General features: G+C 60.0%; 1 protein-coding gene and 1 long non-coding RNA gene across 2 annotated transcripts; one reads left to right on the top strand and one right to left on the bottom strand.

Moving 5' to 3' along the window:
- On the top strand, window positions 1-22,485 carry NPHS1 (NPHS1 adhesion molecule, nephrin; the record flags this gene model as incomplete). The annotated part of the gene is made up of 27 exons (XM_080636436.1): window positions 1-99; window positions 876-975; window positions 1,068-1,250; window positions 1,329-1,454; window positions 3,456-3,584; window positions 3,999-4,080; window positions 4,814-4,917; window positions 5,366-5,487; window positions 6,181-6,355; window positions 6,883-7,097; window positions 7,691-7,829; window positions 9,452-9,576; window positions 10,780-10,930; window positions 11,747-11,876; window positions 13,109-13,281; window positions 14,698-14,832; window positions 15,675-15,808; window positions 16,428-16,550; window positions 16,634-16,811; window positions 17,675-17,834; window positions 19,446-19,705; window positions 20,949-21,060; window positions 21,643-21,806; window positions 21,895-21,948; window positions 22,023-22,205; window positions 22,292-22,335; window positions 22,438-22,485. 27 exons carry the CDS (start codon window positions 1-3, stop codon window positions 22,483-22,485), a joined length of 3,648 nt encoding a protein of 1,215 aa, XP_080492562.1.
- A 142-nt stretch (window positions 22,486-22,627) lies between these two features.
- On the bottom strand, window positions 22,628-26,384 carry LOC308231271. Its single transcript, XR_013958624.1, has 4 exons — window positions 26,328-26,384; window positions 25,359-25,445; window positions 23,938-24,082; window positions 22,628-22,727 (listed from the first exon to the last, which is right to left on the bottom strand). It is a non-coding gene; the product is annotated as an uncharacterized lncRNA (long non-coding RNA).
- Window positions 26,385-27,075: the final 691 nt, after the last annotated feature.

Raw genomic sequence — 27,075 nt, 5'->3', positions numbered from 1 at the left:
ATGAGCGCCCGGCTCGGGGGCGGGGCCACGCTTAGCCCCGCCCCCAACAGTGGGAACCCAGCGCTGGGGGGGGGCCCCCCCAGACCGGACCCAACCATGGTGGGGGTCGGAGGGGGGCAAATAACGGGAGGGGGCAATTGGAGGGGGTAAATGGGGGGGTAAATAGGGTCCTAGGGGGGTAAATAGGGTCCTAGGGGGGTAATTGGGGGGGCAAATGAGGGACTAAGGGGGTAATTCGGGGGGAAATAGGGGGTGTGAGGGTAATTGGGGGGGTAAATGGGGGCCTAGGGGAGTAAATGGTGGGGTAAATAAGGGCCTAGAGGGGTAATGGGGGGGTAAATAGGGGGTGGGGGTGTAATTTGGGGGGTAAATGGGGGTCTAGGGGGGTAATTGGGGGGGTAAATATGGGGTGGGGGGTAATTGGGGGGTTAATAAGGGCCTAGGGGGGTAATTGGGGGTAAATAGGGGGTGTGGGGGTAATTGGGGGGTTAATAAGGGCCTATAGGGGTAATTGGGTGGTAAATGGGGGGGGTAATTGGGAGGTAAATGGGGGCCTAGGGGGGTAAATGGGGGGGTAAATGGGGGCCTAGGGGGTAATTGGGGGGGGTAAATGGGGGGGATAATTGGGAGATAAATGGGGGCCCAGGGGGGTAAATGGGGGGGGTAAATGGGGGGTGTGGGGGTAATTGGGGGGTTAATAAGGGCCTAGGGGGGTAACTGGGGAGTAAATGGGGGGGTAAATGGGGGCCTAGGGGGGTAAATGGGGCCTAGGGGGGTAATTGGGGGGGTAAATAGGGGGTGTGGGGGTAATTGGGGGGTTAATAAGGGCCTAGGGGGGTAACTGGGGAGTAAATGGGGGGGTAAATGGGGCCTAGGGGGGTAAACGGTGTGGGGCACTTGGGGTCGTGACCCCCCGTGACCTTTTGACCCCTGTGGAGGAGGCGCTATTGGCTGTGCTGGTTGCCGCGGTAACAGGTGAGCGGGCCCACGTGGGGTGCTCACCGCCCACCCCCCCCGTTGTGGGCGGAGCTTCCCTAAGCCCCGCCCCCTCCCGCCCTCTCTGTCAGCGTCGGCCACGCCCTTCTTGGAGGAGCCGACCAATGGGAGCGCGGCCCTGGGCGGGCAGGCGGAGCTTCGCTGCGCCGTGCGCGGGGGCGGGGCCGCGCAGTGGGCGCGGGACGGGCTCCTCCTGGGGGCCCCGCCCACCGCCGCCCACCCGCGCTACCGATTGGCTGGAGACCCGCGCCGAGGTGGGCGGGGCTTAGCGGGACGGGGACGGGGGGGGGCTTTGGAGGGGGCGTGGTTCTGAAGAGGCGTGGCCACGGCAGGGCAGTACCACCTGCGCATCCGGGGGGTGCAGCTGGAGGACGACGCCACCTTCGAGTGCCAGGCGGGGGGGGGCAACGGCACCGGCCCCCCCCGCGCGTCCCGGCCCGCCCAGCTCCGGGTGCTGGGTATGGAATGGGGTGGGAATGGGATGGGAATGGGGATGGGGATGGGGATGGGATGGGGATGGGATGGGGAGGGGATGGGATGGGGATGGGGATGGGGATGGGGATGGGATGGGGATGGGATGGGGAGGGGATGGGATGGGGATGGGGATGGGATGGGATGGGGATGGGGATGGGGATGGGATGGGGATGGGATGGGGATGGGATGGGATGGGGATGGGGAGGGGATGGGATGGGGATGGGATGGGATGGGGATGGGGAGGGGATGGGATGGGGATGGGGAGGGGATGGGATGGGGATGGGGATGGGATGGGGATGGGATGGGGATGGGATGGGGAGGGGATGGGATGGGGATGGGATGGGGATGGGATGGGGATGGGGATGGGATGGGGATGGGGAGGGGATGGGATGGGGATGGGATGGGGATGGGGATGGGATGGGATGGGGATGGGGATGGGGATGGGATGGGGATGGGATGGGGATGGGATGGGATGGGGATGGGGAGGGATGGGATGGGGATGGGATGGGATGGGATGGGGATGGGATGGGGATGGGGATGGGGAGGGGATGGGATGGGGATGGGATGGGGATGGGATGGGGATGGGATGGGGATGGGGATGGGATGGGAATGGGGATGGGGATGGGGATGGGATGGGATGGGGATGGGATGGGATGGGAATGGGATGGGGAGGGGATGGGATGGGGATGGGGATGGGATGGGATGGGGATGGGGATGGGGATGGGATGGGGATGGGGAGGGGATGGGATGGGGATGGGATGGGATGGGATGGGGATGGGATGGGGATGGGATGGGGAGGGGATGGGATGGGGATGGGATGGGGATGGGATGGGGATGGGATGGGGATGGGGATGGGATGGGGAGGGGATGGGATGGGGATGGGGAGGGGATGGGATGGGGATGGGATGGGGATGGGATGGGATGGGATGGGGATGGGGATGGGATGGGGATGGGATGGGATGGATGGGGATGAGATGGGGATGGGATGGGGATGGGATGGGGATGGGATGGGGATGGGATGGGATGGGATGGGATGGGGATGGGGATGGGGATGGGGATGGGATGGGGATGGGATGGGAGGGACTGGGTAGCACTGGGAGCTACTGGTCCCATAAGAGTGCTGTAAGGGCTCTATAGGGGCTCTATAAGGGCTCTATGGAGGCTCTATAGGTGCTGTTTAAGGGATCTGTAAGAACTCTATAGGTACTGTATAGAGGTTCTATAACTGCTCTATAGGAGCTGCATAGCAACTCTGTAAGGGCTCTATAGAGACTCCATAGGAGCTGTATAAGTGCTCTATAGGGGTTCTATAAGTGCTCTATAGGGGCTCTATAAGGGCTCTATAGGGCTCCATAGGGGCTCTATAGGGGTTCCATAAGGGTTCTATATGGGCTCTATAAGGGCTCTATAGAGGCTCCATTCGGGCTCTATAGGGGTTCTATAAGGGCTCTATAGAGGCTCCATTCGGTCTCTATATGGGCTCTATAAGGGCTCTATAGAGGCTCCATTCGGTCTCTATAGGGGCTCTATAAGGGCTCTATAGAGGCTCCATTCGGTCTCTATAGGGGCTCTATAAGGGCTCTATAGAGGCTCCATTCTGGCTCTATAAGGGCTCTATAGAGGCTCCATTAGGGCTCCATAGGGGTTCTATAAGGGCTCTATAGGGGCTCCATAGGGGCTCTATAGTGGCTCTATAAGGGCTCTATAGGGGCTCCATAGGGGCTCTATAGCGGCTCTATAAGGGCTCTATAGAGGCTCCATTCGGGCTCTAGAGCGGCTCTATAAGGGCTCTATAGGGGCTCCATAGGGGCTCTATAGTGGCTCTATAAGGGCTCTATAGGGGCTCCATAGGGGCTCTATAGCGGCTCTATAAGGGCTCTATAGAGGCTCCATTCGGGCTCTATAGGGGTTCTATAAGGGCTCTATAGGGGCTCTATAAGGGCTCTATAGGGGCTCCATAGGGGCTCTCTCCCCCCTCCCCGCAGTGCCTCCGGGGCCGCCGGCGCTGGAGCTGCCGCCGGGGGAGGAGCTGCCGTGGGTGGGCGGGGCCGAGGTGCACGTGCGCTGCCACGCCCACGACGCACGCCCCGCCCCGCGCCTCGTTCTCACCCTCGGTGACGTCACCGCGTCTCGGGGGGGGCGGGGGGGGGCGGGGAATTCCGGTCATTTGGGGTCATTTGGGGGGGGGTTGGGTCTATTTTGTGTCATTTTGGGTGGGTTTAGGGTCATTTGGGGTCCCTTTGGGGCCATTTGAGGGGATCTGGGTCATTTTGGGTCCCTGGGGGCAGAATCGCCTTCGTTTTGGGGGGAATTGTGACGGTTTGGGGTCATTCAAGGGGGATTTGTGCAGCTGAGGGGGCGTTTTTTGGCGTTTTGGGTCATTTCGGTTTAATTTCGCGGATTGGGGGGGGGTTTGGGGGGGTTTGGGGGGCTTTTGGGGTGCTTTTGGGGTGCTTTTGGGTGGTTTTGGGGTGCTTTTGGGGTGCTTTTGGGTGGTTTTGGGCTGATTGGGGCCGGGGTTGGCGCAGGGGGGCAGCCGCTGCCCGATGCCTCCACCCGCGTCTTCGAGGGCTCCCACCCGAAACTGAGCAGCGCCGAGGTCACCGTCAGGTGAGCGCCCCCTAGACCAGTATAGACCAGTACGGACCAGCATGGACCAGTATGGACCAGTATAGACCAGTACGGACAAGCATGGACTAGTATAGACCAGTATAGACCAGTATAGGCCAGTATGGACCAGTAGGGAACAGTAAGGACCAGTATGGCCAATTGAGTCCCATTGACTCCCATTGCCTCCCATTGCCCCCCATTGACTCCAATTGACTCCCATTAACTCCCATTGACTCCATTGACTCCCACTGACTCTCATTGACTCCCATTGCCCCCCATTGTCTCCCATTGCCCCCCATTGACTCCAATTGACTCCCATTAACTCCCATTGACTCCATTGACTCCCACTGACTCTCATTGACTCCCATTGCCCCCCATTGCCTCCCATTGCCCCCCATTGACTCCAATTGACTCCCATTAACTCCCATTGACTCCATTGACTCCCACTGACTCTCATTGACTCCCATTGCCCCCCATTGCCCCCCATTGACTCCCATTGCCCCCCATTGACTCCAATTGACTCCCATTAACTCCCATTGACTCCATTGACTCCCACTGACTCTCATTGACTCCCATTGCCCCCCATTGACTCCCATTGCCCCCCATTGACTCCAATTGACTCCCATTAACTCCCATTGACTCCATTGACTCCCACTGACTCTCATTGACTCCCATTGCCCCCCATTGCCCCCCATTGACTCCCATTGCCCCCCATCGCCCCCCATTGTCGCAGGCTGACCCCGCAGCGCCAGCACCATGGACAGCGCCTGCTCTGCGCCGCCTCCAATGAGGCCGGGGCTGCCCCGACAGAGGCCGCGCTCACCCTGGACGTGCTCTGTGAGTGCCCAGCACCCCCCATTGACCCCCATGGATCCCCCCATTGACCCCCATGGACCCCCAAATTGACCCCTATGGATCCCCCCACTGAGCCTACTAGACCGCCCCATTGACCCCCATTGACCACAATAGACCCCCCATTGAACCCTATGGACCCTCCCATTGAACCCAATGGACCCCCCATTGACCCCAGTGGAACCCTCATTGACCCCAATGGACCCCCTCATTGCCCCTAATGGACCCCCCCTTTGACCCCCCCATTGCCCCCATGGACCCCCCCATTGACCCCCATGGATCCCCCCATTGACCCCCATGGACCCCCCATTGACCCCCATGGACCCCCCCCATTGACCCCAACTGACCCCCCCATTGACCCCCAATGGACCCCCATAAACCCCCTCCCAGGGGGGCCCTCCCAGTGCCCCCCATTCTAACCCAGTGCCCCCAGTCCCCCCGGGCCCCCCCACCATTGAGGGCCTGGATTCGCCCCACGTGCGGGCAGGGGACACCCTGGAGCTGGTGTGCGTCGTGCGGGGGGGGAACCCGCCCCCCAGCCTCCACTGGGACAAGGTAAGGGGGGCAATGGGGGGCAATGGGGGCAATGGGGGGCAATGGGGGCAATGGGGGCAATGGGGGGCAATGGGGGCAATGGGGGCAATGCGGGGCAATGGGGAGAATGGGGGCAATGGGGGGAATGGGGGCGATGGGGACAGTGGGGGGCAATGGGGCCAATGGGGAGCAATGGGGGGAATGGGGGGAATGGGGGCAATGGGGGGCAATGGGGGGCAATGGGGGCAATGGGGGGAATGGGGGCAATGGGGGGTAATGGGGGCAATGGGGGCAATGGGGGGAATGGGGGCAATGGGGGGCAATGGGGGGCAATGGGGGCAATGGGGGGAATGGGGGCAATGGGGGCAATGGGGGGCAATGGGGGGCAATGGGGGCAATGGGGGGAATGGGGGCAATGGGGGCAATGGGGGGCAATGGGGGCAATGGGGGGAATGGGGGCAATGGGGGCAATGGGGGCAATGGGGGGAATGGGGGCAATGGGGGGTAATGGGGGCAATGGGGGCAATGGGGGGAATGGGGGAATGGGGGCAATGGGGGGCAATGGGGGGCAATGGGGGGCAATGGGGGTAATGGGGGCAATGGGGGCAATGGGGGGCAATGGGGGCAATGGGGGCAATGGGGGGCAATGGGGGGCAATGGGGACCAAGGAGGGGGGGTGTACGTGCGCCCAGCACGTGTTGGCGCCCCCTGCAGGACGGGAGGCCGCTGGCCGCTCCCTGGGTGACGCAGCGCCCCCTGGCGGAGACGCGGAGCCCCCTGGTGGTGGCCGTGACCCGCGGGGACGATGGCGCCTCCCTGCGGTGCCGTGTGCAGACAGAGCGCCCCCTGCAGGCCGGAGGCAGCGCCAGCGTCACCCTGCACGTGACCTGTGAGCCAATGGGGGCAATGGGGGGCAATGGGGGGCAATGGGGGCAATGGGTATCAATGGGTATCAATGGGTGTCAATGGGTATCAATGGGTGTCAATGAGTGTCAATGGGTATCAATGGGTGTCAATGGGTATCAATGGGTATCAATGGGTGTCAATGGGTATCAATGGGTGTCAATGGGTATCAATGGGTATCAATGGGTGTCAATGGGTGTCAATGGGTGTCAATGGGTATCAATGGGTGTCAATGGGTATCAATGGGTGTCAATGGGTATCAATGGGTATCAATGGGGGTCAATGGGTATCAATGGGTATCAATGGGTATCAATTTGTGTCAATGGGTATCAATGGGTGTCAATGGGTGTCAATGGGTATCAATGGGTGTCAATGGGTGTCAATGGCTGTCAAAGGGTGTCAATGGGTATCAATGGGCATCAATGGGTGTCAATGGGTGTCAATGGGTATCAATGGGTGTCAATGGGTGTCAATGGGTGTCAATGGGTGTCAATGGGTGTCAATGGATCCCAGACCCCCCCTCGGAGGTGACGCTCACGGGGCCGCGGGGGGGCGCCGAGAACGAGTCCCTGACCCTGACGTGCGCCAGCGCCCCCAGCAACCCCCCCGCGCGCCTGCACTGGTGGCTGGGGGGCCGGGAGCTGCGGCCTACCGAGAGCAGCACCGCGCCGGTGCGCCCCCTGCAGGCCGGGAGGACTCATGGGGCTGGGGGCTACAGGGGACTATGGGTGGGAGGTGGTGCGCCCCCTGGTGGTGGGGAGGAGCTGGGTGGGGTGAATGAGGGTCTATAGGAGGGTTGAAAGGGGGGGTCTATGGGGGGGGTCAATAGGGGTCTATGGAGGAGTCTATATGGGGTCAATGGGGGTTTAATGGGGGGATCTATGGGGGTCCTATGGAGGGTATATGGGGCATCTCTAGGGCGGTCTATGGGGGGTCAATGGAGCCTCAATGGGGGGGTCTATTGGAGGGCCTATGGGGGAGTCCATGGGGGCTCAATGGGGGGGTCTATGGGGAGGTCAATGGGAGCCTATGGGGGGTAATTGGGGTCTATGGGTATCCATGGGGGTCAATGAGGGTCAATGGGGGTCAATGGGCCTCAATGGGGCTCAATGGGGGCCAATGGGTGTCAATGGGGGTCAATGGGGCTCAATGGGGGTCAATGGAAATCTATGGGGTCTATGGGGCTCAATGGGTGTCAATGGAGGTCAATGGGGCTCAATGAGGGTCAATGGAAGTCTATGGGGTCTATGGGGCTCAATGGGGGTCAATGGAGGTCAATGGGGCTCAATGGGGGTCAATGCCCCCCCCCTTCACCCCACAGGCGCCGGGGGGGGGCACGGTGACGTCATCGAACCTGACGCTGGTGGCGCGGCGCAGCGCGCACGGGCGCCCCCTGGTGTGCGAGGCGGCAGCGGCGGGAGTGGGCGTGGCCAGAGCCAGCCTCGTTCTGAGCATCACCCGTGAGCCTATGGGGCAATGGGGGGCAATGGGGATCAATAAGGATCAATGGGGCTCAATGGTGGTCAATGGGGTTCAATGGGGCTCAATGGGGTCAATGGGGCTCAATAGTGGTCAGTTGGGCTCAGTAGGGCTCAATTGGGCTCAATGGGGCTCAGTGGGATCAATGGGGCTCAATAGGGCTCAATGGCTGTCAATACGGCTCAATGGGGGTCAATGGGGCTCAATGGGGGGCTCAATGGGGGGTCAATGGGGCTCAATGGGGAGTCAATGGGGGTCAATGGGGCTCAATGGGGGGTCAATGAGAATGGGGGCTCAATGGGGGGCTCAATGGGGGGTCAATGGGGATCAATGGGGCTCAATGGCTGTCAATGCAGCTCAATGGGGGTCAATGGGGCTCAATGGGGGGTCAATGAGAATGGGGGATCAATGGGGATCAATGGGGCTCAATGGGGGTCAATGGGGCTCAATGGGGGGTCAATGAGAATGGGGGATCAATGGGGATCAATGGGGCTCAATGGGGCTCAATGGGGATCACTGGGGTTCAACGGGGGGTCAGTGAGAATGGGGGATCAGTGGGGATCAATGGGGCTTAATGGGGAGTCAATGGGGGTCAATGGGGGTCAATGGGGCTCAATGGGGGTCAATGGGGCTCAATGGGGGGCTCAATGGGGATCAATGGGGCTCAATGGGGGCTCAATGGGGATCAGTGGGGATCAATGGGGCTCAATGGGGATCAATGGGGGGCTCAATGGGGGGTCAATGGGGATCAATGGGGCTCAATGGGGCTCAATGGGGGGCTCAATGGGGGCTCAATGGGGATCAGTGGGGATCAATGGGGCTCAATGGGGCTCAATGGGGATCAATGGGGATCAATGGGGCTCAATGGCGCTCAATGGGGGGCTCAATGGGGGCTCAATGGGGATCAGTGGGGATCAATGGGGCTCAATGGGGCTCAATGGGGGGCTCAATGGGGGGTCAATGGGGATCAATGGGGCTCAATGGGGCTTAATGGGGGGCTCAATGGGGGCTCAATGGGGATCAGTGGGGACCAATGGGGCTCAATGGGGATCAATGGGGCTCAATGGGGCTCAATGGGGGGCTCAATGGGGGCTCAATGGGGATCAATGGGGCTCAATGGGGCTCAATGGGGGGCTCAATGGGGGCTCAATGGGGATCAGTGGGGATCAATGGGGCTCAATGGGGCTCAATGGGGGGCTCAATGGGGGCTCAATGGGGATCAGTGGGGATCAATGGGGCTCAATGGGGCTCAATGGGGGCTCAATGGGGGGTCAATGGGGATCAATGGGGCTCAATAGGGCTCAATGGGGGGCTCAATGGGGGCTCAATGGGGCTCAATGGGGATCAGTGGGGCTCAATGGGGATCAATGGGGATCAATGGGGCTCAATGGGGCTCAATGGGGGGCTCACGGGGGGTCAATGGGGATCAATGGGGCTCAATAGGGCTCAATGGGGGGCTCAATGGGGGCTCAATGGGGCTCAATGGGGCTCAATGGGGATCAGTGGGGCTCAATGGGGATCAATGGGGCTCAATGGGGCTCAATGGGGCTCAATGGGGATCAATGGGGCTCAATGGAGTCCTCTCCCCCCTTGCCCCCCCCAGACCCCCCCGATTCGCTGTGGGTCGAGGCCCCGCCCCCCAACGCCTCGTTCCGGGCGGGGGCGCTCGTGAGGCTCGGCTGCCGCGCGCGGGGGGGGCACCCCCCCCCCCGCCTGGTCTGGAGCAAGGTGGGGGCCAATGGGAGGGACTGGGCCATACGGGTTCTAACCGGTCCATACCGGTTCTGACCGCTCCGTACTGGTTCTAACTGGTCCATTCTGGTCCATACGGGTTCTAACTGGTCCATACCGGTTCTAACCGGTCCATACCGGTTCTGACCGCTCCGTACTGGTTCTAACTGGTCCATTCTGGTCCATACGGGTTCTAACTGGTCCATACCGGTTCTAACTGGTCCATACCGGTTCTAGCTGGTCCATTCTGGTCCATATGGGTTCTAACTGCTCCGTACGGGTTCTAACTGGTCCGTACTGGTTCTAAATGCTCCGTACTGGTTCTAACCGGTCCATTCTGGTCCATACGGGTTCTAACTGGTCCATACCGGTTCTAACTGCTCCGTACCAGTTCTAGCTGGTCCATTCTGGTCCATATGGGTTCTAACTGCTCCGTACGGGTTCTAACTGGTCCGTACCGGTTCTAACTGGTCCGTACCGGTTCTAACTGCTCCGTACCGGTTCTAACTGCTCCGTACCGGTTCTAACTGCTCCATACCGGTTCTAACTGGTCCGTACCGGTTCTAACTGGTCCGTACCGGTTCTAACTGCTCCGTACCGGTTCTAACTGGTCCGTACCGGTTCTAACTGCTCCGTACCGGTTCTAACTGGTCCGTACCGGTTCTAACTGGTCCGTACCGGTTCTAACTGGTCCATACCGGTTCTAACTGCTCCGTACCGGTTCTAACTGGTCCGTACCGGTTCTAACGGCTCCATACCGGTTCTAACTGGTCCGTACCGGTTCTAACTGGTCCGTACCGGTTCTAACTGGTCCGTACCGGTTCTAACTGGTCCATACCGGTTCTGACTGCTCCGTACCGGTTCTAACTGGTCCGTACCGGTTCTAACTGCTCCGTACCGGTTCTAACTGGTCCGTACCGGTTCTAACTGGTCCATACCGGTTCTAACTGCTCCGTACCGGTTCTAACTGGTCCGTACCGTTTCTAACGGCTCCATACCGGTTCTAACTGGTCCGTACCGGTTCTAACTGGTCCGTACCGGTTCTAACTGGTCCGTACCGGTTCTAACTGGTCCATACCGGTTCTGACTGCTCCGTACCAGTTCTAACTGGTCCGTACCGGTTCTAACTGGTCCGTACCGGTTCTAACTGGTCCATTCTGGTCCATACCGGTTCTGACCGCCCCGTGCCGGTCCCCGCAGGAGGGGCGGGCGCTGCAGGAGCCGCTCCCGGGCTGGTGGCGGGAGCTGGAGCTGAGGCTGAGCCCCAGCGACAACGGCGCCGCCTTCACCTGCGGGGACAGCGCCCACCAGCAGGGGGCGCCAAGCGCCAGCACCCGCTTCCGGGTCCTCTGTGAGCACCCAGGGGGATCTCGATGGTCTCTGTGGGTCCCTATGTTCTCTACGGGGCTCCATGGGCTCTATGGGGCTCCATGGGCTCTATGGGGCTCCATGGGCTCTATGGGTCTCTATGGGGCTCTATGGGGTCTCTCTTGGTCTCTGTGGGTCTCTATGGGGTCTCTATGGGTCTCTATGGGTCTCTATGGGGTCTCTCTGGGTCTCTATGGGGTCCCTATGGGGTCTCTATGGGGTCTCTATGGGTCTCTATGGGGTCTCTATGGGGTGTCTATGGGTCTCTATGGGGTCTCTATGGGGTCTCTATGGGGTCCCTATGGGGTCCCTATGGGGTCTCTATGGGGTCTCTATGGGTCTCTATGGGTCTCTATGGGGTCTCTATGGGTCTCTATGGGGTCCCTATGGGGTCCCTATGGGGTCTCTATGGGGTCTCTATGGGGTCCCTATGGGGTCCCTATGGGGTCTCTATGGGGTCTCTATGGGTCTCTATGGGGGCTCTATGGGTCTCTATGGGTCTCTATGGGGTCTCTATAGGTCTCTATGGGTCTCTATGGGTCTCTATAGGTCTCTATGGGTCTCTATGGGGTCTCTATGGGTCTCTATGGGTCTCTATGGGGGCTCTATGGGTCTCTATGGGTCTCTATGGGGTCTCTATAGGTCTCTATGGGTCTCTATGGGTCTCTATGGTCTCTATGGGTCTCTATGGGTCTCTATAGGTCTCTATGGGTCTCTATGGGGTCTCTATGGGTCTCTATGGGTCTCTATGGGTCTCTATGGGTCTCTCTGGTCTCTCTATCCCTCTCTCCGGTCCCAGTCCCCCCCCAGTCCGTCTCCATCACCGCCTCCCCCCGGGAGCCCCGCCTGGGCCAGCGCCTGCACCTGACCTGCACCACCGGGAGCAGCCACCCCGCACCCACCCTCACCTGGCACCACCACGGCCGCACGTGGGTGCCCCATAGACCCCATAGAGCCCATAGAGCCCCATAGACCCCAGAGAGCTCATAGAGCCCCATAGACCCCATAGAGCCCCATAGAGCCCATAGAGCCCCATAGACCCCATAGAGCTCATAGAGCCCCATAGACCCCATAGAGCCCCATAGAGCCCATAGAGCCCATAGAGCCCCATAGACCCCATAGACCCCAGAGAGCCCCATAGAGCCCATAGAGCCCCATAGACCCCATAGACCCCATAGACCCCATAAAGCCCATAGAGCCCCATAGACCCCATAGAGCTCATAGAGCCCCATAGACCCCATAGAGCCCCATAGAGCCCATAGAGCCCCATAGACCCCATAGACCCCATAGAGCCCATAGAGCCCCATAGACCCCATAGAGCCCCATAGAGCCCATAGAGCCCCATAGACCCCATAGACCCCATAGAGCCCATAGAGCCCCATAGACCCCATAGAGCTCATAGAGCCCCATAGACCCCATAGAGCCCCATAGAGCCCCCATAGAGCCCCATAGACCCCATAGAGCCCCACAGAGCCCCATAGAGCCCCATAGAGCCCCACAGAGCCCCATAGACCCCATAGAGCCCCACAGAGCCCCATAGAGCCCCCATAGAGCTCATAGAGCCCCATAGACCCCATAGAACCCCACAGAGCCCCATAGAGCCCATAGAGCCCCATAGAGCCCCACAGAGCCCCATAGAGCCCATAGAGCCCCATAGAGCCCATAGACCACAATAGACCCCATAGACCCCAAAGACCCCCATAGACCCATAGATGCCATAGACCCCATAGACTCCATAGACCCCATAGACTCCATAGACCCCTATAGACCCCTTAGACCCCATAGACCCTGTAGACCCAGATAAACCCCCATAGACCCCTATAGACCCCATACACCCCCATTACCCCCATAGACCCCCATAGATCACCATGGACCATCATTAACTTCTATTGACCGCCACTGAATGTCATTGACCCCCATTGAACCCCTTTGACTCCCATTGACCCCCACCATGGCCACAAGTGCATGCCCCATAGACCCGCATAGACCCCTCTAGACCCCCATAGAACCCAATAGACCCCCCATAGCCCCCCATAGACACCCCATAGAAATCCATAGACCCACGTAGCCCCCCCATAGACACCCCATAGACCCCTATAGACCCCCATAGACCCCTATGGGCCCCATACCTGCCATGCTCTCCCATTGATCCCTATGGCAGGGAGCCTGGGGAGCCGCTGCCCCCGACCCCCGCGCCCCACGGGGGGGTCTCGGTCGCTTCCCGCCTCCGCCTGCAGATGGCGCTGCAGGACCAGGGTCACGTGGTCACCTGCGTGGCCGCCAGCCCCGCCCTGGGGGTGACCGTGAGAGCGGGGCACAGATTGAGCGTGAGGCGTGAGTGGGGGCAAGGGGGGTAATGGGGGGCAATGGGTGTCAATGGGTGTCAATGGGTGTCAATGGGTATCAATGGGTGTCAATGGGTATCAATGGGTGGCAATGGGTGTCAATGGGTATCAATGGGTGTCAATGGGTATCAATGGGTGTCAATGGGTGTCAATGGGTATCAATGGGTGTCAATGGGTGTCAATGGGTGTCAATGGGTATCAATGGGTATCAATGGTGTCAATGGGTATCAATGGGTGTCAATGGGTGTCAATGGGTATCAATGGGTGTCAATGGGTGTCAATGGGTATCAATGGGTGTCAATGGGTATCAATGGGTGTCAATGGGTGTCAATGGGTATCAATGGGTATCAATGGGTGTCAATGGGTGTCAATGGGTGTCAATGGGTATCAATGGGTGTCAATGGGTGTCAATGGGTGTCAATGGGTGTCAGTGGGTATCAATGGGTATCAGTGGGTGTCAATGGGTGTCAATGGGTGTCAATGGGTGTCAATGGGTGTCAATGGGTGTCAGTGGGTATCAATGGGTGTCAATGGGTGTCAATGGGTGTCAATGGGTGTCAGTGGGTGTCAATGGGTGTCAATGGGTGTCAATGGGTATCAATGGGTATCAATGGTGTCAATGGGTATCAATGGGTGTCAATGGGTGTCAATGGGTGTCAATGGGTGTCAATGGGTATCAATGGGTGTCAATGGGTGTCAATGGGTATCAATGGGTGTCAATGGGTGTCAATGGGTGTCAATGGGTGTCAATGGGTGTCAATGGGTATCAATGGGTATCAATGGTGTCAATGGGTATCAATGGGTGTCAATGGGTGTCAATGGGTGTCAATGGGTATCAATGGGTGTCAGTGGGTATCAATGGGTATCAATGGTGTCAATGGGTATCAATGGGTGTCAATGGGTGTCAATGGGTGTCAATGGGTATCAATGGGTGTCAATGGGTGTCAATGGGTGTCAGTGGGTATCAATGGGTATCAATGGGTGTCAATGGGTATCAATGGGTATCAATGGTGTCAATGGGTATCAATGGGTGTCAATGGGTGTCAATGGGTGTCAGTGGGTATCAATGGGTATCAATGGGTATCAATGGGTATCAATGGTGTCAATGGGTATCAATGGGTGTCAATGGGTGTCAGTGGGTGTCAGTGGGTATCAATGGGTATCAATGGGTGTCAATGGGTATCAATGGGTGTCAATGGGTATCAATGGGTATCAATGGTGTCAATGGGTATCAATGGGTGTCAATGGGTGTCAATGGTGTCAATGGGTGTCAATGGGTATCAATGGGTGTCAATGGGTATCAATGGCTGTCAATGGCTGTCAATGGTGTCAATGGTGCTCTATGGGATATCAATGGCTCTCAATGGGGCTGTTCCCGTCTCCCTCCTCTCCCCACCCGCCCCAGACCCGCCGCTGCTGCGCGCCCCCCCCGGCGGGCGGGTGCTGGCCCGCGAGCACAGCCACGTGGTGCTGCCGTTGCTAGGAGACGCCCACCCCCCCATGCGGGACTGCGCCTGGAGCCGCGCCGGGATCCGCCTGGGTCCGGACTGGGATAGAATGGGGTGAAATGGGTTAAATGGATATAATGGGGTATAATGGGATATAATGGGGTTATAATGGGTTATAATGGGATATAATGGGGTATAATGGGATATAATGGGGTTATAATGGGTTATAATGGGATATAATGGGGTATAATGGGATATAATGGGGTTATAATGGGTTATAATGGGGTATAATGGGGTATAATGGGATATAATGGGGTTATAATGGGTTATAATGGGATATAATGGGGTATAATGGGATATAATGGGGTTATAATGGGTTATAATGGGGTATAATGGGGTATAATGGGATATAATGGGGTTATAATGGGTTATAATGGGATATAATTGGGTATAATGGGGTATAATGGGGTTATAATGGGTTATAATGGGGTATAATTGGGTATAATGGGGTATAATGGGGTTATAATGGGGTATAATGGGATATAATTGGGTATAATGGGGTATAATGGGGTTATAATGGGGTATAATGGGGTATAATGGGGTTAATGGGTTATAATGGGATATAATGGGGTATAATGGGGTATAACGGGGTTATAATGGGATATAATGGGATATAATGGGGTATAATGGGATATAATGGGGTTATAATGGGTTATAATGGGGTATAATGGGGTATAATGGGATATAATGGGGTTATAATGGGTTATAATGGGTTATAATGGGGTTATAATGGGGTATAATGGGGTATAATGGGGTTATAAATGGGATATAATGGGCTATAATGGGCTATAATGGGGTATAACGGGGTTATAATGGGATCCAATGGGATCCAATGGGATCCAATGGGTCTCTCTGGGGTCGCGGGTGCCCCCAGCCCCGTCGCCGCGGCACCGGGTGCTGCCGGGGGGGTCCCTGTCCATCGGGAACCTGTCCCGGAGCGACGCCGGCTCCTACCGGGTGGAATGCGGGAACGCCGAGGGCCGGGGCAGCACCAGCGTCGAGCTGGAGGTCGAATGTGAGCCCTATGGAGCCCTATGGGGACCTATAGCTCCCTATAGCATCACTAAGGCATCCTATAGCATCCCTATGGCATCTTATAGCGCCCTGTAGTACTTCTATGGCATCCTACAGCATCCCTATGGCATCCTTATGGCACCCTATAGCACCCTATGGCACTGTACACCACCCTATGGCACTCTATAGCATCCCTATGGCATCCCTATAGCATCCTATGGCACCCTATAGCACCCTATGGCACTGTACACCACCCTATGGCACTCTATAGCATCCCTATGGCATCCCTATAGCATCCTACGGCACCCTATATCATCCTATAGAATCCCTATAGCATCTTTATGACAACGTATAGCATACCCATAGCATCCCTATAACATCCTATGGCACCCTATAGCATCCCTATGGCATCCCCATAGCAGCCCTAGAGCACCCTATAGCATCCCTATAGCATCGTATAGCATCCTATACAATCCCTATAGCATCGTATAGCATCCCTGCAGCACCCCATAGCACCCCTATAGCATCTCTATGGCACCCTATCACATCCCTATAGCCCCCCTATAGCCCCCCTATGGCATCCCAACCTTGACCTTTGACCCCCCCCCCCCAGACCCCCCCCTCCATCGTGCGCGCGCCCGACCCCGTGGTGGTGGATGAAGGCGGGACCATAGAGATGGAGTGCGAGGCGCAAGGGCACCCCCTGCTGGATGGGAGTCTCCGCTGGGAGCGCCTGGTGGGATATTATGGGATGTGGGATGTGGGTCCCATGGGGGCCCCATGGGACCATCCCATGCCCACGTTCCTCCCCGCCGCCAGGGGGCGCTGTCTCCGGGCCCCCTGGGCCTCCCCGCGGGGCTGGAGGCGCTCGGGGGGGTCCCCGTGGGGCGGCTCCGGGGGTCGGGGGCCCGCCGGGACATGGGCGGGGCCTACGAGTGTCACGTGGACACGGGGGTGCCCCCCCCTGCCCGCGCCGTCGTCCGCCTCCTGATTCGCTGTGAGTGGGGACGGGGGGGCGGGCTGAGGGAGGGGCGGCCAATGGGGAGGGGGGGTGGATGGAGGGGCGGCCAATGCGGGTTGAGCAATGGAGGGCGGCCAGTGGGGGACATCAATGGGGGGCACCCAATGGGTATCACCCAGTGCGAGCATCCGACACAGCCAAATCTGCTCCCTCCTTCCCCCCATCCCCATCCCCATCCCCATCCCATCCCCATCCCATCCCCATCCCCATCCCCATCCCCGTCCCATCCCATCCCCATCCCATCCCCGTCCCATCCCCATCCCCATCCCATCCCCATCCCCATCCCCATCCCCATCCCCATCCCATCCCCATCCCATCCCCATCCCATCCCCATCCCCATCCCATCCCCGTCCCATCCCATCCCCATCCCCATCCCCATCCCATCCCATCCCCATCCCCATCCCATCCCCATCCCATCCCCATCCCATCCCATCCCATCCCCATCCCCATCCCATCCCCATCCCCATCCCCATCCCCATCCCCATCCCCATCCCCATCCCCATCCCCATCCCATCCCATCCCCATCCCCATCCCATCCCATCCCCATCCCATCCCCATCCCCATCCCCATCCCCATCCCATCCCATCCCCATCCCATCCCATCCCCATCCCATCCCCATCCCCATCCCCATCCCCATCCCCATCCCATCCCATCCCCATCCCATCCCCATCCCCATCCCCGTCCCATCCCATCCCCATCCCATCCCCATCCCATCCCCATCCCCATCCCCATCCCCATCCCATCCCATCCCATCCCATCCCATCCCCATCCCATCCCATCCCCGTCCCATCCCATCCCCATCCCCATCCCATCCCATCCCCATCCCATCCCATTCCCAGATGCGCCGGAGCTGGAGGCGGTGCCGGAGGCGGAGCCGATCCCGGTGCTGGTTCCGGACGGAGCCGATGCCGTGGCCCTCGGGTGCCGGGCGCGGGGGGTGCCCCCCGTGGAGCTGCACTGGGAGCAGCAGGGCCGCCCCATCAGCACCATGGACAGCAGGTACCCAATGGCACCCAAAGGCACCCAATGGCGCCCAATGGTACCCAATGGCACCCAATGGCGCCCAATGGTACCCAATGGCACCCAATGGCGCCCAAATGCACCCAATGGTACCCAATGGCACCCAACGGCACCCAATGGCCCCAATGGCACTCAATGGCACCCAATGGCACCCAAGGGTACTCAATGGCCCCAATGGTACCCAAAGGCACCCAATGGTACCCAATGGCACCCAAGGGTACCCAATGGCACCCAATGGTACCCAATGGCCCCAATGGCACCCAATGACGCCCAATGGTACCCAATGGTACCCAATGGCGCCCAATGGTACCCAATGGCGCCCAATGGTGCGCAAAGGCACCCAACGAAACCCAATGGCGCCCAATGGGTACCCAGTTCCAGTTGTATCCCATTGCCCCCCATTCCATCCCCATCCCATCCCATCCCCATCCCATCCCCATCCCCATCCCATCCCATCCCCATCCCCATCCCATCCCCATCCCATCCCCATCCCCATCCCCATCCCATCCCCATCCCATCCCCATCCCCATCCCATCCCATCCCATCCCCATCCCCATCCCATCCCCATCCCATCCCCATCCCCATCCCATCCCCATCCCATCCCCATCCCCATCCCCATCCCATCCCCATCCCCATCCCCATCCCATCCCCATCCCCATCCCCATCCCCATCCCATCCCATCCCATCCCCATCCCCATCCCATCCCATCCCATCCCATCCCCATCCCCATCCCCATCCCATCCCCATCCCATCCCCATCCCCATCCCATCCCCATCCCATCCCCATCCCCATCCCATCCCCATCCCCATCCCATCCCCCATCCCATCCCCATCCCCATCCCATCCCCATCCCATCCCCATCCCCATCCCCATCCCCATCCCCATCCCCCATCCCCATCCCCATCCCATCCCCATCCCCATCCCATCCCCATCCCCATCCCATCCCCATCCCATCCCCATCCCCATCCCCATCCCATCCCCATCCCCATCCCATCCCCATCCCATCCCCATCCCCATCCCATCCCATCCCCATCCCCATCCCATCCCCATCCCCATCCCATCCCCATCCCATCCCCATCCCCATCCCCATCCCATCCCCATCCCCATCCCATCCCCATCCCCATCCCCATCCCATCCCCATCCCCATCCCCATCCATCCCCATCCCCATCCCATCCCCATCCCCATCCCCATCCCATCCCCATCCCCATCCCCATCCCCATCCCCATCCCCATCCCATCCCCATCCCATCCCCATCCCATCCCCATCCCCATCCCATCCCATCCCCATCCCCATCCCATCCCCATCCCCATCCCATCCCATCCCCATCCCCATCCCATCCCCATCCCCATCCCCATCCCATCCCCATCCCCATCCCATCCCCATCCCCATCCCCATCCCATCCCCATCCCCATCCCATCCCCATCCCCATCCCATCCCCATCCCATCCCCATCCCATCCCATCCCCATCCCCATCCCCATCCCATCCCCATCCCCATCCCCATCCCCATCCCCATCCCATCCCCATCCCATCCCCATCCCATCCCCATCCCCATCCCCATCCCCATCCCCATCCCATCCCATCCGCACCAGGTTCCAGCAGCTCCAATGGTCGGATCCCCCCTGGACCAGCGGCCTCTTGACCGTGGCCAACATCAGCCAGGATCGGGCCCGGCTGCGCTCCCAGGCCCTCAACTGGGAGCAGTTTGAGGCCAGGCCCCCCCCCCAGTACCTGAACTGGGAGCGGGCGCAAGGGCAGGGCTGGGAAGGGAACGGGACGCTGGGAATGCTGCAGTGCGTGGCCCGCAACCAGCTGGGGACGGCAAGGAGGCGCTTCCGCCTGCGCCTGGCAGGTACCGGCGGGCACCGGGATGGGGATGGGGATGGGATGGGGATGGGGATGGGGCTGGGATGGGGATGGGATGGGGATGGGGATGGGGATGGGGATGGGGATGGGATGGGGATGGGGATGGGGCTGGGATGGGGATGGGGATGGGATGGGATGGGATGGGGATGGGATGGGATGGGGATGGGATGGGGATGGGATGGGGATGGGGATGGGATGGGGATGGGGATGGGGATGGGGATGGGATGGGGATGGGGATGGGATGGGGATGGGATGGGATGGGGATGGGATGGGATGGGATGGGGATGGGATGGGATGGGGATGGGATGGGGATGTGGATGGGGATGGGGATGGGATGGGGATGGGATGGGATGGGGATGGGGATGGGATGGGATGGGATGGGGATGGGGATGGGATGGGGATGGGATGGGGATGGGGATGGGGATGGGGATGGGATGGGGATGGGATGGGGATGGGATGGGGATGGGATGGGATGGGGATGGGATGGGATGGGGATGGGATGGATGGGATGGGATGGGATGGGGATGGGATGGGATGGGGATGGGATGGGATGGGGATGGGATGGGGATGGGGATGGGATGGGGTGGGATGGGATGGGGATGGGGATGGGGATGGGATGGGGATGGGATGGGATGGGGATGGGGATGGGATGGGATGGGATGGGGATGGGATGGGGATGGGATGGGATGGGGATGGGGATGGGATGGGGATGGGATGGGGATGGGATGGGGATGGGGATGGGATGGGGATGGGATGGGGATGGGGATGGGGATGGGGATGGGGATGGGGATGGGGATGGGATGGGGATGGGATGGGGATGGGGATGGGGATGGGATGGGGATGGGGATGGGATGGGGTGGGGATGGGATGGGGATGGGATGGGGATGGGATGGGATGGGGATGGGGATGGGATGGGATGGGGATGGGATGGGGATGGGAGGGGGATGGGGATGGGATGGGGATGGGATGGGGATGGACTGGGATGGGATTGGGATGGACTGGGATGGACTGGGATGGGATTGGGATGGACTGGGATGGGGATGGGATGGGGATGGACTGGGATGGGATTGGGATGGACTGGGATGGACTGGGATGGACTGGGATGGGATTGGGATGCACTGGGAGGACACTGGGCTATCAATGGGAGGGCACCCAATGGATGGACACTGGTCCATACCGGTCCATACTGGTCCATACTGGTTCTAACCGGTCTCTGCTGCCTCCCTCAGACCGCCCGGACCCCCCCCGCTCCCTGCGCGTCTCCGGGGCCACCCCCAGCTCCCTGCGGATCTCCTGGAGCCCCGGATTCAATGGGGGCAGCGCCCAAAGCTTCCTGCTCAGGTGGGACCCACAGAGCCCCAGAGAGACCCATAGGGACCCATAGAGACCCATAGAGACCCCATAGGGACCTATAGAGACCCCATAGGGACCTATAGAGACCCCATAGAGACCCCATAGGGACCTATAGAGACCCCATAGGGACCTATAGAGACCCCATAGAGACCCCATAGAGACCCCATAGGGACCCCATAGAGACCCCATAGAGACCCATAGAGACCCCATAGAGACCCATAGAGACCCCATAGAGACCTATAGAGACCCCATAGGGACCTATAGAGACCCCATAGAGACCCCATAGAGACCCATAGAGACCCATAGAGACCCCATAGAGACCCATAGAGACCCCATAGAGACCCTATAGGGACCCCATAGAGACCCCATAGGGACCCCATAGAGACCCATAGAGACCCCATAGGGACCCATAGAGACCCCATAGAGACCCCATAGAGACCCCATAGGGACCCCATAGAGGCCCATAGAGACCCCATAGAGACCCCATAGAGCCCCATAGAGACCCCATAGGGACCCATAGAGCTTCTCAGCACCCATTGACCCCCATCGCTTCCCCCCTGCCCTCCCTAGCGCGCGGGTCCCCGGGGCCCCCCCCCCTCCCTCCTACGTCATCACGTCGGGCTCCTCCCACACGCTGACGGGGCTCCGCCCGGCCACGCCCTATGACGTCACCGTGCGCGCGCGCAACGCCCGCGGCGACAGCGCCGCCGCCGTCGTCCGCGGCGTCACTTCCGGTAAGGGCGGGGCGGCGGGGGCCGGAAGTGGGCGGGGTTAAACCCGGAAGTGGCGCCCGACCACGTGTGGCGTTCTTCCCGCCACCAGAGCTGCCCCGCGATTGGCCGGAGGAGGGGGCGGGGCCGACAGCGCCCCCTGTAGGTGAGGCTCCCCCCCCCCACTTCCCGCTTCCGGGTTCCAACGCTTCCGGCTTCCCACTTCCGGTTTCCCATCAGCCCTCGCGCCTCCCACGTGGCCCCTGGCGGCCGTGGCCTGCTCCACGCTCGCCGCCATCTTGGCGGGGGCGCTCTGGTGCTGCCGGCGCCGACGTCACTTCCGGGAGGCGGGACCGGAAGTGCCGGCGCGGAAAGGAAGCGCGGCAGGGGCGGGCAACGAGTACGGACCGGAACCGGAAGTGGGTGAGTACGGAGGGGGCGGGGCTTAAAGCGGCCTGCTCAAGCCCCGCCCACCCCCTCACGCCGCTCTCCCATTGGCTGCCGCTCAGGTGCCCTCCACCAATCCGAGGCCGAATGGGGGGGCTACGAGGAGGTAAAAGGGGGCGGGGCCTAACGGGGGAAGGGGCGGGGCTTTGATCGGGGGAGGGGGGTGTGGCTTTAACCCACGTGACCCGTTTGGCCCCGCCCCTTCCAGGTGCCGCCCCCTGCCCCCCTCGTGACCCCGGAGGGGGAGCTCGTGTGAAGGGGGCGGGGCCAAGGCGAGGCCCCTCCCCTCCCTTAATAAACCCCGCCCCCTTCCCGACGCGGACCAATGGGGCTCGAGGTGGTTTATTATGGGGGGGGGGGGTGTGGTGGTGGCGCTGCCGCAGGGCGCCCCCTAGCGGGCGGGGAGGTCACTGCTCCCCCTGCCACCAGTGGTAGAGCTGGTCGGTGAGGATCCCCGTGTAGGTCAGCATGGCCGCCGCGCCCTGCTCGTAGGCGGCGCTGTGGGGCGGGGGGAGCGGGTTATGGGGCGCTATGGGGCAGACCCAGAGGAGAGGGGGGTAGGGGGCAGCCCCACACGGTCCCGGACCCATAGGATGTGGTTATGGGGTGGTCCCGGACCCATAGGATGTGGTTATGGGGTGGTCCCGGACCCATAGGATGTGGTTATGGGGAGCCCCACATGGTCCCAGCCCCATAGGATGTGGTTATGGGGTGGTCCCGGACCCATAGGATGTGGTTATGGGGTGGTCCCAGACCCATAGGATGTGGTTATGGGGAGCCCCACATGGTCCCAGCCCCATAGGATGTGGTTATGGGGAGCCCCACACGGTCCCGGACCCATAGGATGTGGTTATGGGGAGCCCCACACGGTCCCAGACCCATAGGATGTGGTTATGGGGCAGCCCCACACGGTCCCAGACCCATAGGATGTGGTTATGGGGCAGCCCCACACGGTCCCAGACCCATAGGATGTGGTTATGGGGAGCCCCACACGGTCCCAGACCCATAGGATGTGGTTATGGGGAGCCCCACACGGTCCCAGACCCATAGGATGTGGTTATGGGGAGCCTCACATGGTCCCGGACCCATAGGATGTGCTTATGGGGAGCCCCACACGGTCCCAGCCCCATAGGACGTGGTTATGGGGCAGCCCCCGCATTCCCAGCCCCACAGGACGTGGTTATGGGGCAGCCCCCGCATTCCCATCCCCACAGGACGTGGTTATGGGGCAGCCCCCGCATTCCCAGCCCCACAGGACGTGGTTATGGGGCAGCCCCCGCATTCCCAGCCCCACAGGACGTGGTTATGGGGCAGCCCCCGCATTCCCAGCCCCACAGGACGTGGTTATGGGGCAGCCCCCGCATTCCCAGCCCCACAGGACGTGGTTATGGGGCAGCCCCCGCATTCCCAGCCCCACAGGACGTGGTTATGGGGCAGCCCCCGCATTCCCAGCCCCACAGGACGTGGTTATGGGGCAGCCCCCGCATTCCCAGCCCCACAGGACGTGGTTATGGGGCAGCCCCCGCATTCCCAGCCCCACAGGACGTGGTTATGGGGCAGCCACCGCATTCCCAGCCCCACAGGACGTGGTTATGGGGCAGCCCCCGCATTCCCAGCCCCACAGGACGTGGTTATGGGGCAGCCCCCGCATTCCCAGCCCCACAGGACGCGGTTATGGGGCGCTATGGGGCAGCCCCCCCCACGTTACCGGATCTTGCTCTGGGCCCGGGGCAGGTCCAGGTGCTCCAGGAAGTTCCCGGTCACGGAGCCCAAGAACTGCCGGAGGTGGGGGAGGGGCAGGAGGGGGGCCGGGGGGGGAGGGGTGGAGGTTGGGGGAGGGGCGGTGGAAGAGGCTGGGGGTGGGGGAAGGGGAGGAGAGAGTGAGATGGGGGGCTGTGCGGGGCAATGGGTCCCTATGGGGCTCTATGGGGCTCTATGGGGCTCTATGGGGCTCTATGGGGTCTCTATGGGGGCTCTATGGGGTCTCTATGGGGGCTCTATGGGGCTCTATAGGGGCTCTATGGAGTCTCTATGGGGGCTCTATGGGGCTCTATGGGGTCTCTATGGGGTCTCTATGGGTCTCTATGAGGTCTCTATGGGGGCTCTATGGGGGCTCTATGGGGTCTCTATGGGGGCTCTATGGGGCTCTATGGGGGCTCTATGGGTCTCTATGGGGTCTCTATGGGGTCTCTATGGGTCTCTATGAGGTCTCTATGGGGGCTCTATGGGGGCTCTATGGGTCTCTATGGGGTCTCTATGGGGTCTCTATGGGTCTCTATGAGGTCTCTATGAGGTCTCTATGGGGTCTCTATGAGGTCTCTATGGGGGCTCTATGAGGTCTCTATGGGGGCTCTATGGGGTCTCTATGGGGCTCTATGAGGTCTCTATGGGGGCTCTATGGGGCTCTATGGGGTCTCTATGGGGTCTCTATGGGTCTCTATGGGGTCTCTATGGGGTCTCTATGGGTCTCTATGGGGTCTCTATGGGGTCTCTATGGGGTCTCTATGGGGGCTCTATGGGGTCTCTATGGGGGCTCTATGGGGCTCTATAGGGGCTCTATGGAGTCTCTATGGGGTCTCTATGGGGCTCTATGGGGTCTCTATGGGGTCTCTATGGGTCTCTATGAGGTCTCTATGGGGGCTCTATGGGGGCTCTATGGGGTCTCTATGGGGGCTCTATGGGGCTCTATGGGGGCTCTATGGGGCTCTATGGGGTCTCTATGGGGTCTCTATGGGTCTCTATGAGGTCTCTATGGGGGCTCTATGGGGGCTCTATGGGTCTCTATGGGGTCTCTATGGGGTCTCTATGGGTCTCTATGAGGTCTCTATGAGGTCTCTATGGGGTCTCTATGAGGTCTCTATGGGGGCTCTATGGGGTCTCTATGGGGCTCTATGAGGTCTCTATGGGGGCTCTATGGGGCTCTATGGGGTCTCTATGGGGTCTCTATGGGTCTCTATGGGGTCTCTATGGGGTCTCTATGGGTCTCTATGGGGTCTCTATGGGGTCTCTATGGGGTCTCTATGGGCTCTATGGGGGCTCTATGGAGTCTCTATGGGGTCTCTATGGGGCTCTATGGGGTCTCTATGGGGGCTCTATGGGGTCTCTATGGGGTTTCTATGGGGGCCTCACTCGAGCACAGCAGCAGCAGCAGCGAAGCCACAACCATGGGGGGGGGCAGCGGGGCCATGGCGAGGCCTGGAGAGAGCCCGGAACCACCTGAAACGGCCCCAAAACCACCACCAAAACACCCAAAACCACCCCAAAACAACACCCAAAACCACCCCAAAACCACCCCAAACCACCCAAACCACCAACCACCCCAAAACCACCCCAAAACACCCAAACCACCCCAAACCACCAAAACCACCCCAAAAACCCAAAACCACCCAAAACACCCAAAACCACCCCAAACCACCCCAAAACCACCCAAAACCACCCCAAAACCACCCCAAAACACCCAAAACCACCCAAACCACCCAAAACACCCAAAACCACCCCAAACCCACCCCAAAACACCCAAAACCACCCCAAAACCACCCCAAACCACCCAAACCACCCCAAAACCACCCCAAAACACCCAAAACCACCCAAAACACCCAAAACCACCCCAAACCACCCCAAAACCACCCCAAAACCACCCCAAAACCACCCCAAATCACCCAAAACCACCCCAAAACCACCCCAAAACACCCAAAACCACCCAAAACCACCCCAAACCACCCCAAAACCACCCCAAAACACCCAAAACCACCCAAAACCACCCAAATCACCCAAAACCACCCCAAAACACCCAAACCACCCAAAATCACCCAAAACCACCCCAAAACCACCCAAAACCACCCCAAAACACCCAAAACCACCCAAAACCACCCAAAATCACCCAAAACCACCCCAAAACCACCCAAAACCACCCCAAAACACCCAAAACCACCCAAAACCACCCCAAAACCACCCAAAACCACCCCAAACCACCCCAAACCACCCCAAAACCACCCCAAAACACCCAAAACCAGTCAAAAACTGCTCAAAACCACCCAAAACGGGCCCCAAACGACCTGAAACGGCCCAAACGCCCCCCTCCCCCCGCCCCTCCCCCACCTCAGCTCCGCGCTCTCCGCGCCCCTCCCCCACCCGCGGCGCCCCCTTTTATGGGCGCGGGGCGGGGGCGGGGCCGGGGGGGGGGGGGGAGGGGCGGGGGGAGGGGGGGGCAAAGTCCGGGGAGGGGGAGGGGGAGGGTTTGGGGCAAAACCCCCGGGATTTGGGGTCAAAGGAGCGGGTTTGGGGTGAAAAAAGGGGATTTTGGGGCTCCCGCCGCTGCCTTTGGGGGCTCAGGGCCGCGATTCTGGGGGTTTCCACCCAAAACCCCCATTTTCCAGGTTTTCCACCCAAAAAAACCCCATTTTCCAGGTTTTCCACCCAAAAAACCCCATTTTCCAGGTTTTCCACCCAAAAACCCCCATTTTCCAGGTTTTCCACCCAAAAAACCCCCATTTTCCAGGTTTCACCCAAAAACCCCATTTTCCAGGTTTTCCACCCAAAAAACCCCATTTTCCAGGTTTTCCACCCAAAAAACCCCATTTTCCAGGTTTTCCACGCAAAAAACCCCATTTTCCAGGTTTTCCACGCAAAAACCCCCATTTTCCAGGTTTTTCCACCCAAAAACCCCCATTTTCCAGGTTTTCCACCCAAAAAACCCCATTTTCCAGGTTTTCCAGCCAAAAAACCCCATTTTCCAGGTTTTCCAGCCAAAAAAACCCATTTTTCCAGGTTTTCCACCCAAAAAACCCCATTTTCCAGGTTTTCCACCCAAAAAAAACCCCATTTTCCAGGTTTTCCACCCAAAAAC

This window comes from Psittacula echo (assembly GCF_963264785.1).
Source record: "Psittacula echo genome assembly, chromosome: 33".
NCBI classification, from domain to species: Eukaryota; Metazoa; Chordata; class Aves; order Psittaciformes; family Psittacidae; genus Psittacula; species Psittacula echo.
The sequence above is the reverse complement of the archived record's forward strand: the minus strand, read 5'-3'. Positions and strand labels throughout refer to the sequence as shown.